We start from the raw sequence: 12,579 nt of genomic DNA, 5'->3' as shown, positions 1-12,579 counted from the left end.
ATATATATATATATATATATATATATATATATATATATATATATATATATATATATATATATATATATATATATATATATATATATATATATATATATATATATATATATATATATATATATATATATATATATATATATATATATATGCTGCTTCATAAGATGCAACGTAACTTCAATAACACTAATAATACAGTTAAGATTTGTTGCAAGACGTCAGGTGCAACAACTAACCATGATATAATTTTGTTTGGAATAGGTTGGTAGGTTAGTTTGTTGTAGAAAGTGACTTTTTACCTTAGCTTACCAAAAAAAAAAAAAACTTATGGCCACACCAAAAGCATAAAGGACTGTACTATACATAATACATGGTCTCGTGGGCGTAAAAAGGGTTTATTATAATTATATATATTTGGATTTTACTGCCTGGACTGGAATCGGAATCCAAACACTGTCACGCTCATGCTGTTCTTGGCATTAATTAATTAAATATTATTAACTTATAAAAAAGTTCAGTTGGCGCTTTTAAAATGTACCTACGTACTCCATATCATGACTTAGCGGGCCTTATTATTTTCTGTGCATTAATTAAAAAAATTTACTTTATCCAAATTCCCACCATTTTTGTGCTTTTTATATATGTCCAGTGATCTGTTGGTTCACTCAGATTCTCCCTCTCCAGTCTCCATCTCTCTCTCTCTCTCTCTCTCTCTCTTAATGCGCATGTTCGTAAGTTACGACTGAAAGCTAGCTCAGCTACGTCTCCGGTAAGTATCTTAAATTCTTAATTAAGATAGTATGTATAATGTTCTTTAATGTCTTGTCTGAAGTTTTCACATTGCGCCTCCTGCATATATGTATTGGGATTGTGATGTATGTAGCTGGTTTGTTGGTTGGTCATTAACGGATATAATTGTTCCTTCCAGTGCTGGTTTCTGGATCTATCTGCTGTTTATCATATCGTTGCTCTCTCTTTTGCTCTAACTCCTCTGTTTTACCATAATTTCCTTGCTAAAAGTTGAACTGTTAAACTTTTTTTGCTTTCCATTTCGTGAATTAAATAAAATTCTTGTTGTTGTTATTATTATTAATTAATGTCTGGGATTATATATGTATTGCAAAAGATCGATCGAGTGAGTGAGTGGCTTCACTCTTGGTAAAAAAAAGCATGCGCAATTGCTGGGAGCTGGAAATTAAGGCAAGGCCCCATGAATTATTGCAAAAAACATGAGTTCTATGTCAAGCAATTAATATTGGGAATTCAAATTTAAAATGCCAGCCGGGCTACTGTCCTGTCCTTTTTACTTGATCATGATGATGATTTGATCATGTTAGTTGCACTTAAGAAAGTGAGAATAAATTTGCCTAATCTCTTCTGCTTAATTGTGAAAACAGGTCCAGCCCTTACAAGAAAGAAAGGCGGAGGAAGGGAGATTTTTTCTGTTTTATCTGTTCAACAATGGTTCTAGGACTGAGGGCCAAAACTCATAGGAGCCCCTCAATTCAGGCTGATTATCTAATCCACATTCACGAGATTAAGCCTTGGCCTCCCTCTCACTCACTGAGGACACTCAAAGCTGTTTTCATTCAATGGGAACATGGCGAGAGGAACAACGCAGGTTCCACTAATCAAGTTGTCCCATCACTAGGAATTGGCTCTGGTGTGAGTGATGGAAGAATTGAATTCAACGAGTCTTTTAGACTTCCAGTCATACTAACAAGGGAAATTTCTGTTAAAGGAGGACGGGATGTGGATACCTTCCAGAAAAATTGCATCCACTTCAGTTTATATGAACCACGACATGATAAGATGGCAAAGGGTCAGCTGTTAGGAACTGCCACTGTAGATCTGGCAGTTTATGGGATTATAAAAGCAAGAATGAGCATAACTGCCCCCATTAACTGCAAGCGGAGCTATAGGAACACTGCACAACCTTTGATCTTCCTTAAAATTCAGCCAGTTGAGAAGGTTCAGATGAGGTCATTGTTAAGGGATGGCTTAATGAGAGAAGCATCATTGGACAGGAATGTTACTGAATCTGTTTCTACATTGATGAGTGAAGAATATGCAGAGGAAGCTGAGACTGCCTCTTTCACAGATGATGATGTCTCCTCACACTCATCATTGCCATTTACTTATTCTGCTGCTGAATCAAACTGCAGTTCACCCCAGAAGGAGGTACATTGCTTGCTTTTTGTTTCATTATTTTTCTGCTCATGCTGTTATTTCTTTTTGTTTTCAAAAGCATGGCAATGCTGCATTTGCAGCACTTAGTGTTCACTAGATTCTTGATGTATACCAAACCTTGATGTGTGACGACATATGCATTACTTTATACTAAATGTATCACGTACTATATGTGGTTGTGTTATCTCTTTTCACAAACCCCATTAACATAATCTGATAGAAAATTAATTGGCAAATTGTTGTAGAATGGATCTGAGGTTGTGAAAAATATCCCCGCTAAAGAAGAAGAGCAAATATCCCCACTTGTGAGTTTGAGAATGAGCTCATCTTGCTCCCAGTCAAAAGATTTGTCATCTGATCTAGCATGGATCTCAAGGAAAGTTGTAACCCACAGCACTATTCAATCTGCAACTCCTTATAAGAAGGATAATGCGATGGAAGACATTAAGAATACTGATGTGAAATCCAGCCACGAAGATCAAGCGAAGGGTTTTGAGGTTGAAGTGATCAATGGTGATAATAGGAGTCAAAAACCTAGTGAACAAAGTACTAATATAAGCCCATATAGCACCTACCCAGCTGATGAAGCCTATTCAGTTTCACATGTAAACATAGATTATAATACAAGCCTCTTGAACTCTGTTGGCGATATCATCAATGCAGAGATTGATGAGAACATGCCCACCCCCTGTGTAAAACTTACACAGGAGGCTGCAAGAACTGATGTTGACAGTAATGGTTTAGCTGTGGGTAGAAACAGAGAGGATCATCAAGAAATTGCACAAGAACTAGTAATATTAAACTGGGTTAATGATGAAGAAGTCATAATAGAGGAAGGGAAAGGCTCAGATGATGAGCCAGTAAATATTTCTTTGCAAGATGATACCATAAAGCAAGCATTAGAAGAAAATAATGCAATTTCTTATTGTAGAGAAAGTTTAGGAACAAAGAGTATTGCCCCCAACAATGAGAGATTTTATTATGTGAAGTCTGTACGGTCTATGGGAAAATCAAATAGAGGTAATGGATCTCCTGGAAGTAATCAATTTGTCTCACACAACACTCAGAGTGGCACTGGAGGTTTCACTGGGAATGGTGCTAAGTTTCATTCAATGGAAACAACGAACATCGTTCTGGAAAGTAAAATCCAAAAGTTGAAGGAAAGGGTACAGATGCTTGAAGGAGAGCTGAGAGAAGCTGCTGCTATTGAGGTTGGTTTGTACTCTGTGGTTGCAGAGCATGGAAGTTCCTTAAATAAGGTCCATGCTCCAGCTCGACGCCTATCTAGGTTTTATCTTCATGCCTGTAAAGAAAATTCCGTGTTAAGGAGAGGAAGTGCAGCTAGAAGTGCCATCTCTGGATTGATTTTGGTCTCAAAAGCATGTGGAAATGATGTTCCCAGGTACTGCTTTGATGACTATTCTTTCCATTCTCTAACTAAGCTCAAGTCTCTAACCCGTAAGTGCTATGAAACTGTCTAATTGTTTTTACTTTTTCTCTTAATCATTGAATAATAATTTTACTAGAGGAGTTTGCTTCTAAAATAACAAACTCCTTATTTCTGAGACCCAAGGTGTATTAGGGACTCAAAACTTTTTATCATATAGAGAATTCCTGATACTCATACCATCTAGCAACCTTTGAGGCCATTAGAATTGAACAGCTTGTCAGTCTTAAGCCTTGTGATCATGAAATTTATTCTGGATGCACTGGAAAGAAGTTTTCCTTACAGTGATCTGATTTTCTCATTTCTAAGGACAGATTGACATTCTGGTTGTCAAATTGTGTTATGCTGAGAGCTACTTTAAGCGAATTCTTTGAAAAGACCATGTTCGAGATAAAAAAGAAGTCATCTCCACCTAAGTGGCTGTTCTTTCCCAGCAAGAGTCTTGGAAGCGACCTTCATGGGAGTTATGAAGAATGGGAGGCCCCTCATACATTTATCAGAGAGCTTGAAAAAGTTGAAGCTTGGATCTTCTCTCGAATAGTTGAGTCTATTTGGTGGCAGGTCTTTCTCTCTCTTAAACACTCACATGGCACACACAGACAGAAATATTGGTTTTTAGATAAGCAATGCAACTTTATTTGTGATTGTTTTTGCAAAGGATTCATATATACTCTAAAAGTGCCATTTCTTTGAACCTAAAGTAATCCCAAGTATTAGAACTGAATGATATTGCTTCTTCCAGACTTTCACTCTACATATGCAGCCTGGTTCTGCCAAGGCATTAAGTAGAAGCATGGAGTCTGAGATAAGCAAAATCTATCAAAGAACTTCTAGTTCAGGTGATGAAGAGCAAGGGAAATTTTCTTTGGAGCTTTGGAAAAAGGCCTTCAGGGATGCCTGTGAAAAGATTTGTCCTGTTCGAGCTGGAGGGAATGAGTGTGGATGTCTGCATCTTCTTTCTAAACTGGTATCTATATGCTCAATTTCTCCTCCTATAAAGCACATGTTCTAGTTTTGTCAACATGCTTCTTTTTGTTTGTAAGGGTAATCTTGCACTACTACATACTGACACGAGATGCATAGGAGGAAATATATAATTCAATTAAACAAAGAGCAAAGCTTGCATAGCGTCATTACTGTACCTACCAATTTTACCCTACTGCATGACATGAATCAAGGTTCTCATTTTGGTAGTTTGATTTTATCATCTATTTGAATGATGATTCCACCCCTTAGTGCACATTTTTTCACATGTACAACGGTTAAACCTGTTAATTTGTGGAAATTTCCTCTTAATAATCAGATCATGGAGCAATGTGTTGCTAGGTTGGATGTGGCTATGTTCAATGCTATACTTAGAGAGTCTGCTGATGAGATCCCAGCAGATCCTGTATCTGATCCTATTAGTGATGCTAGGGTTTTGCCAATTTCCACTGGAAAAGCTAGCTTTGGGGCTGGTGCACAAATGAAAAATGTGGTGAGTGAAAAATTTTCCACCAATGTTATGCACAATGTAGACATGATATAGAGCCGTGTTCCAGCCCACCCCCTACCCCCACCAGGTTTTGTTTAAGGAAGAAAATCTTCTTAAACCAATGAGATCAATTTGGAAACAATCTTTTGTCCTATTTTATAATCTTTTGTATTGATCACAGGTTGGGAATTGGTTGAGATGGCTGACTGATCTATTTGATATTAATGATGGTTGCTTACCTGAGGATGAGAATAATGTAGAAGATATTAATGACAGAAGAGAAAACGGTGCATCCTTTAAGCCTTTCCATCTTCTAAATGCATTGAGTGACCTCATGATGCTTCCAAAGGATATGCTACTAAGTAGTGCAATCAGAAAAGAGGTGTGACCATGAACCTTGAAACTTCTAAAGTTGATGCTTTCTCTGCACAAGGAATGCCAATATCCTGACTTATAATATACTGTCAAAAACTCTTAAATGTGCAGGTGTGCCCTATGTTTGGTCCTCCATTAATAAGAAGGGTTCTTGATGCTTTTGTCCCTGATGAATTCTGCCCAGACCCAATACCTGATGTTGTCCTTGAAGACCTCACTTCAGAGGTGATGATTTTTGGGGGTTCTTTTTTAAGATTAAACTTACTTTTCCCTCTGGGAAATCACTGCATGAAGTTTTAGTGAATATGTTTCCAGCATTCAGGTCTTATTTCATGTGTTTCTCTGATTTTAGGATCACTTTGAGGTTGAGGAAGAAACTGTGATGAACTTACCTTACCCAGCTGCTCCAATCCAATATGTGCCACCTTCAGCAGCTTCGGTTACTGATTTCTTTGATGGTGTCACTGGTTTTTCTCAATTGAGAAGTATTCAATCTTCACTGCTCAATAAATCTTGTACGAGTGATGATGAATTAGATGAATTGGACTCACCTTTGAGTTTCATATTAACTGATTGCACGAACAAAACAGTGTCTTTGACAAAACCCAGTTGGATATCAAGAGGAAGTGTGAATCATAATGCTGTCAGGAGGTATCAACTCCTTCGGGAGGTATGGACAAGTGCTGAGTAATAAGCAAATGGATCATAGCAATTTGATTTGCATCTTCACTCTAGTGGTAGAGGGCTTCTCAATAAATCTTGTATGAGTGATGATGAATTGGACTCACCTTGAGTTTCATCTTAACTGATTGCACGAACGAAACAGTGTCTTTGGCAAAACCCAGTTGGATATCAAGAGGAAGTGCGAATCATAATGCTGTCACTCTGTCAGGTATCAACTCCTTCAGGAGGTATGGACAAGTGCTGCTGAGTAATAAGCAAATGGATCATAGCCATTTGATTTGCATCTTCACTCTAGTAGTAGAGGGCTCAAGGTGCTACTACATAAGTAGAGGAATTAACCATAGGCTTTCTCCTTGTAAGCGGAAGGCAAATGTAGTTAGATTTTAATGTAGTAAGGCTTCTCTTTCTTTAGTTAATAGAAGCATTTTGCATTTTGTGTGGAAAGTGAGAGGCTTGGCTCATTTATGAATGCTGATTGGTAAATAATGACAGTCCTCTACGTATATAACATAGTATTCTCCTGTAAAATTACTCCTATCTTTTTATGCAAAATATCAAGACTCTGGGTAAAAGATCAGCAGCTCTAATTCTGAGAGAGGAAGACCAACTCAACTCATGTTACACCTTTCACATTTCCACATATCATTATCAAAATATGAAATCAACACCAAGAGAAAGGAGCATAAACAACTGTTGAACATACATCATTCTCAATAATACTAGTCTCTCTACTACTCTGGCTCTTTGCTACTTGTACACACTTGGCAAACAAAAATGAAAACAAAATTGTATTGTCCCGCAAAATTTTTGAGCTATAATACACTCTGGTAGTATTCCTATACTAATTACTGAGTTGGATTCAAGCAGTCAACTTCTGTGAAGAACTGACAACATTCATGTGCTGCAGATGCAAAGCAGCCAGGAGGCCTTGCCATGTTTCTCCTGGTGCCCCAGACACTTGAAAATCCAAGAGCTTCCTCTGTTTCCTGTAGTATTCTTCTAATGGTTGGCTCTAAAACAGGGAAAACAAGAACAAAACAAACAGTCAGCTGTTATGATAAAGCCACCACCCTATTGATAATTACTCCGAATATGATAAGCACTAAGCACAAATATGCTGAAATAATGTGTTTAATCCAAATGAATTGTCAAAATAACAGGTACTCTGCATAATACCAGCTATTTTTTTTCTCTTTTTTATTTTTTAAAAAAAATACATATCCCCCATTCAGGAACATCAGAAAGGTACCTGCTCAGCATATACACGCAATTTCTCCCTCCACGCTCCGTCTGAATAATTGGTAAACTTCAAATTACCATCATCTGGCTGTGGACCAAGATCAAATTTAGAGGTAGTCATGCAGAGAAATTCTTGACATGGATGGACCCCACTACTTGCACATTTCTTCACCATGGAATCCTCTTGGCACTTGAGATTCAGAACCAGGTCTATGTCCACAACTTGGTCCAGGATTTCCTGCAGGGAAACAAAAAATACCAGGACATCACTTAAGATGTTCAAATGTATTCACATCAAATCATTCCTTCCTATAAAAGAGCATCTGTAAACATATCATGAATGCACCAAAATTAAAATTCTGTGTTTCTATATATGGTAAATCTACTATTATGTCATTAACAACTTTGGAGGTTGATTGAGTAGTCAAACAATCACAATAACAACCATTTACAAGCTTTCTTACCACATCATTTCAAATACAACTGTGATGCTAATAGATATCATTAAGACAGAAGGTAGAAGAATACTTACCGCTTGAACCTTGGTTCGAGGGATCCCATCCAAAATGAAACCATTTTCACCCCTGCAGTACCCTTCCTCCAGTCTCTTTGACAACAGCCTGAAAATTACCTCTGCCGGAACTAGCTTCCCCTCATTTACAGCACTTGTTATCTGCAATAAAAGAAACCCTTGCTTTTTTTAGAGAAAAGCAAATAATAGTAATAGTAAATGCCTAAAAAGGAAACAACATGATATATGCTTTCTGTTATATAGCAAACAGCAGGATTTAAAGAATAAAATGAGAAAATAAAATAAAAATTCCGACTCAATAGTTGGATTTTCGTAAAAGTAAATAGACCTGGTTGTGAAGGGAAGAATGAGGGTGGAGTTCTTGACGGACGAGAGAGCCCATGGAAATGTGGGGAACATCGAGAAGCTTGGAGAGCCACTGAGCATAGACGTTTCTCTTTGCCATCGGGTCCCCTATGATCACCCATTGAACTCCTCTTACCGGCACCAATCCATCGGAATCCTCCATGATCCGGGGGGTACGGTTGGAATAACCTCCGGCGTTGTTGTCTTCGTTATCGTAATAATCGAAATCGTAATCGAGCTGAACGGCGGCGGCAGATCCATAGGCCCGGTTGCTTGGGCACGAAAATCGCGCAGCGAGTCTGAGGCGGTTGAGTAAGGCCATGGATGATGGAGCAAGGGCAAGAGAGAGGAAGCGAGGGAGAGCCGCCTCGGCCTAAAGAAAAGAGGGTTTCCAAGGAGTGTGGGGGCGGAGGTTTTAGAGACACAAATGAGAAGGAGTTTACGGTTTTATGGGAGTGGCTGCCAGGTGTTGGGTGAATGTGGGTCCCGCTGTTTTACTTTTATCGGAAACAAATTCGAGAGCGTGTGGTCCAAAACCACATCAACACTACGTACGTTGCCAAATGGTGGGTTAATCGCTTTGGTCCGAGTCACTCGCCGTTTATTCCACACTAGACTTAGACACACCACACCACACCACTAGTGGTAATGGTAATGTTAATGTTAAGTAAATAAATACTCCCTCCCTCCCTCCCTCCGTAATCAAAACACAAGTATCAAGTACCTATAATCCCACCAAATCAAATTTTGATTGAGCTCTCCCACCTATCTATCATTGGCCATTATTCAATTTTGCATCGAATACAGGTCGGTCGGTGGGATCCAAAACTAAGAGGAGGATAGTCGTCAAGAACTCGAGTAAAAATACAAGAATTATGGTGCCTACTGAAAACATAAAACAAAAAGTACCCTTCACTTTTATTACATCCATCCATACATTATCAGACTTTCTAATTGTTGATGTAATCTCAATAACAAGCATGTCACGGGAGTGTGCTAAAAAGTTTGTTTTTATTATTATTCCCTTGTACAACAAGAATTCAACTCCTTGACAAAACCCGGAGGAAACAATATAGCAACAGGGAGGTCTTGCCTGTCTCAGATACTACTGCTGCCTTTCTGAGCTCCCTCTACACTGTTTCGCAGTACTGATATCACATGCGCTGGGTCTGGAGCTCCAAACACTGAACTTCCTGCAACGATGCAGTTTGCTCCTGCTGAAGCAGCCATTTCAATGGTTGAAGGTCCTAAACCACCATCCACCTGCGATACCAATTAACAACTTTAACCTCATGACAAGAAGGATAGATCAGAGCTGCTGCAACATTTTCTTAGACAACCACACTGCATTATTAATAGCAATTTGCCATGGTCAAGGGACAAACCTCTATATCGAGGGATGGATATTTCTTTCTTAGTTCGCGTACCTGAAACCAAAATATTCAAGTTACATACTGAATACAACAAGGAGGATAATGGACAGTCCTCCAAAAAAATAAAAATAAAAAACAAAAGAAATAGCATTGCACCTTTTGCATCATTTCAGGCATAAACTTCTGTCCCCCAAACCCTGGTTCAACAGTCATCACCAGAACCAATTCAACAGAGTTTTCACCTTCAAGCTATGGAGAATAGAAACAAGTATACTTTGTCACATTTATTTGCAGCATAGTATTCCAAGGAAAATTAACAGACAATTTTTTAATGCGTAAACTTGGTAGAAGTGCACACTCAAGAAATAATGGAAGAATGAATACCAGAGGATAGACTTCTTCGATTGGCGTACCAGGCTTCAATGAAACTCCAGGTTTCATGCCCTTGGACTTTATCCTTTGGACAAGTTCCTGCCAATTATCTGAAATGGGTAGCTATAGTTGAAAGGAAGTAAAGACAACTAAAATAATCAGAGTACAAAAGATGCCAAGAATCCCACCTCTTGATGCCTCAACATGGAAAGTAAAACCCGAGGCACCAGCTTTTCCTAATGGTTCCACATAGTCAAGAGGATTTGTGACCATGAGGTGGCAATCTAAATATGCCCTGCGTTACGTTAGAATCCAATAGTATATGTCAGTAAACAACTAATTAACTGCTCAGCAATAAAATGAGATCAGGGCATCTATGAAAGTGTACTTTGTGTGCTTTCTCAGGCTTTCAATTACTGGAGCACCAATTGTAAGATTTGGTACAAAGTGACTGCAAAAGAAAAAACAAATGCAAGCAATTTAAGTTATAGTGAGAATAACAAACAAAAGGTATCATGCACATCCACAGACATCTGGAGAACTTGTTTGCTTGAAATAATTGATATGTGTTCATCATTCAGGACGGAGCAGAAATCCAACCTACCCATCCTGCAATGAAACAAACATGATTTCAGCATGGTGTGAATATAAAGTTTACCAGATAGTAGCTCGGCAACTAAAATATGTCAAAATGTATCAAGTGAAAGTGAATAACTCCACAATCACACCAGCACATGGTAGCGAACACCCAACACACACACACACACATATCCAAGCCAATATATCCAGGCCAAGTTTGGATATGAATGTAATCATAGTAATGAATAAATATGTATATAAATAATGATGAGAATGTGGTTATAGCGATATTAGATATATAGTCAAACAAACAATAGATGATTCTGTTTTTCATTTAGAAAACAGTGTTTCAAAAATCAAAACTGATAAATGCTTCCAGTTTTCACAATGTTCCATTGAAGAAAGAAAAAAAATAAAATGATCAAATTGCCACCCTTACTTTCGGAAAAGTTGAAAAATATTATGATGGTTCTATTGCTTTATATAGTTATTTTTTTGTCTCTACCAATCCCAAAGCTTCTTTTTTATCCGATCAAATAATGAAAAAATCATGACTTACATTTTTTTAAGTACCCCTGGCATGAAAACTAAAAAGGTTTGCAACGTTGAACTGGACTATTTTGAAAACTGTGTTAAGAAACATATTTTATGTTTTTTATTCTCAAATTCTCCGGTTAGTTAACGAGCTCCAAATTTCTCTATTTTATTTTCTCCAATTTTATTTCCCCTCAGATTCTTCTACTCATCTAAAAAAGGCAATATACTTGAAATGAAAGGTACGAAGTATTAAATTTGTAGTTAAATAACTACGCAATTGAGGTTAAATTGTAATTTTTTAGTTAAGTCAACCAATTGAGGGAACAAGAAAAAAATGCAAGATCTACTATTGAAATAAGGTAAGAGAAATTGAGTAGAGAAGTACCATGATGTCCATATGGAGCCAATCGGCGCCGCAGTGGATCATCTTTTCGGCTTCAGAGGCCAGATTGGCGAAGTCCGATGATAGCATCGACGGCGCGATTATGGCCTTCACCATCCTCACGGCTTAGGAATCAAACTTTTTGAGCGCGGTGTGGCGGCGGAGATGGAAAAGCAAGGAAGAATGTTCTGAGAGAGTAGTTTGGAGAGTCAAATTGGGAGCTTATCAGCTTAGGATAGAAAATACAAGAAAATCTCGGCAGCGGAAGAATCAAGCCTAAACCTACAATTGGTCTGGCGCCTAAAGCCGTTTTAAAAGCCTATTTAATATGTAGGCAATTCAAAAGGCTTCATGCTTTGAGCCTATAAGGCATAGGTATAAAAAAATTTAAAAAATATACCTAACACAAATATACACTGATACAATTATACAAAAGTATTACATAAGTATATCACCACAAATCTATGATTATGAATCACATGACAATCAATCATAAGTACAAAACCAAGTTCATAATACAACATCCAACAACACAAGTTTAATAACCACAAAACCAGAAGTTCATAACACAAAAATCTAACACAAGTTTAAAACACAATACAAAACTAAAAGTCCACAATACAAAAGTCCAACACAAATTTAATACAATAATGTCTTGAACACTCATTAATAACCACAATACAAACATAATAGCATAAAACATAATATGGAACAAGTCATGACTTCAACATAATCTCCTCTTAGTTGTCGTCCTATATAAACTCATAAATATCTAACTACCAATAGCAAGATATAAACAAAGTAATCTCATCAATAATTAACTATCAACATTTAACAATCAAATACCAAAACATAAACAAAGTAATAGCATAAATATTTAACTATCAACATTTAACAATCAATAGCAATACATAAACAGAGTAACATCTACCGACTACCATTAGATGTTAATATATATATATATATATAATATAACAAATTAACATTTAAAGAACAAAGCTGCAGGTTGATCTTCAAAAAAAAAAAAAAAAAAAAAAAAAAAAAAAAAAAAAA

The 12,579-nt window shown here is 37.2% G+C and overlaps 3 protein-coding genes across 6 annotated transcripts in view; 1 reads left to right on the top strand and 2 right to left on the bottom strand.

Annotated features, from left to right (window-relative positions):
- The first annotated feature begins 650 nt into the window (after positions 1-650).
- Positions 651-6,611, top strand: LOC116013555. Of its 2 annotated transcripts, none has more exons than XM_031253376.1 (9): positions 651-766; positions 1,395-2,178; positions 2,433-3,589; positions 3,949-4,195; positions 4,377-4,601; positions 4,938-5,111; positions 5,290-5,490; positions 5,595-5,708; positions 5,836-6,611. In XM_031253376.1, the coding sequence occupies exons 2-9, from the start codon at positions 1,459-1,461 to the stop codon at positions 6,172-6,174; spliced, it is 3,177 nt and encodes a 1,058-aa protein (XP_031109236.1). In that variant the 5' UTR covers positions 651-766; positions 1,395-1,458; the 3' UTR covers positions 6,175-6,611. The 2 variants fall into 2 exon arrangements, with proteins under 2 accessions (XP_031109236.1, XP_031109237.1); XM_031253377.1 differs by lacking the exon at positions 651-766 and having other exon boundaries at positions 1,565-1,662; positions 1,739-2,178.
- A 153-nt stretch (positions 6,612-6,764) lies between these two features.
- On the bottom strand, positions 6,765-8,711 carry LOC116013556 (probable adenylate kinase 7, mitochondrial). The gene is made up of 4 exons (XM_031253378.1): positions 8,267-8,711; positions 7,939-8,079; positions 7,417-7,644; positions 6,765-7,179 (listed from the first exon to the last, which is right to left on the bottom strand). The coding sequence occupies exons 1-4, from the start codon at positions 8,603-8,605 to the stop codon at positions 7,027-7,029; spliced, it is 861 nt and encodes a 286-aa protein (XP_031109238.1). The 5' UTR covers positions 8,606-8,711; the 3' UTR covers positions 6,765-7,026.
- A 458-nt stretch (positions 8,712-9,169) lies between these two features.
- LOC116011978 (ribulose-phosphate 3-epimerase, cytoplasmic isoform) overlaps positions 9,170-12,579 on the bottom strand; it is a 4,907-nt gene continuing 1,497 nt past the window's right edge. For all 3 annotated transcript variants that reach the window (XM_031251430.1, XM_031251431.1, XM_031251429.1), the window contains exons 2-9: positions 11,530-11,714; positions 10,633-10,637; positions 10,417-10,479; positions 10,217-10,323; positions 10,041-10,138; positions 9,813-9,905; positions 9,669-9,710; positions 9,170-9,546 (exon numbers count right to left, since the gene is read on the bottom strand). In XM_031251430.1, the coding sequence (XP_031107290.1) occupies positions 9,382-9,546; positions 9,669-9,710; positions 9,813-9,905; positions 10,041-10,138; positions 10,217-10,323; positions 10,417-10,479; positions 10,633-10,637; positions 11,530-11,643 (687 nt within the window). In that variant the 5' untranslated portion in view covers positions 11,644-11,714 and the 3' untranslated portion in view covers positions 9,170-9,381. The remainder of the gene's footprint in view (positions 9,547-9,668; positions 9,711-9,812; positions 9,906-10,040; positions 10,139-10,216; positions 10,324-10,416; positions 10,480-10,632; positions 10,638-11,529; positions 11,715-12,579) is intronic.

This window comes from Ipomoea triloba, chromosome 3, assembly GCF_003576645.1.
Source record: "Ipomoea triloba cultivar NCNSP0323 chromosome 3, ASM357664v1".
NCBI classification, from domain to species: domain Eukaryota; kingdom Viridiplantae; phylum Streptophyta; class Magnoliopsida; order Solanales; family Convolvulaceae; genus Ipomoea; species Ipomoea triloba.
This window is presented reverse-complemented; position numbering and strand designations above follow the sequence as displayed.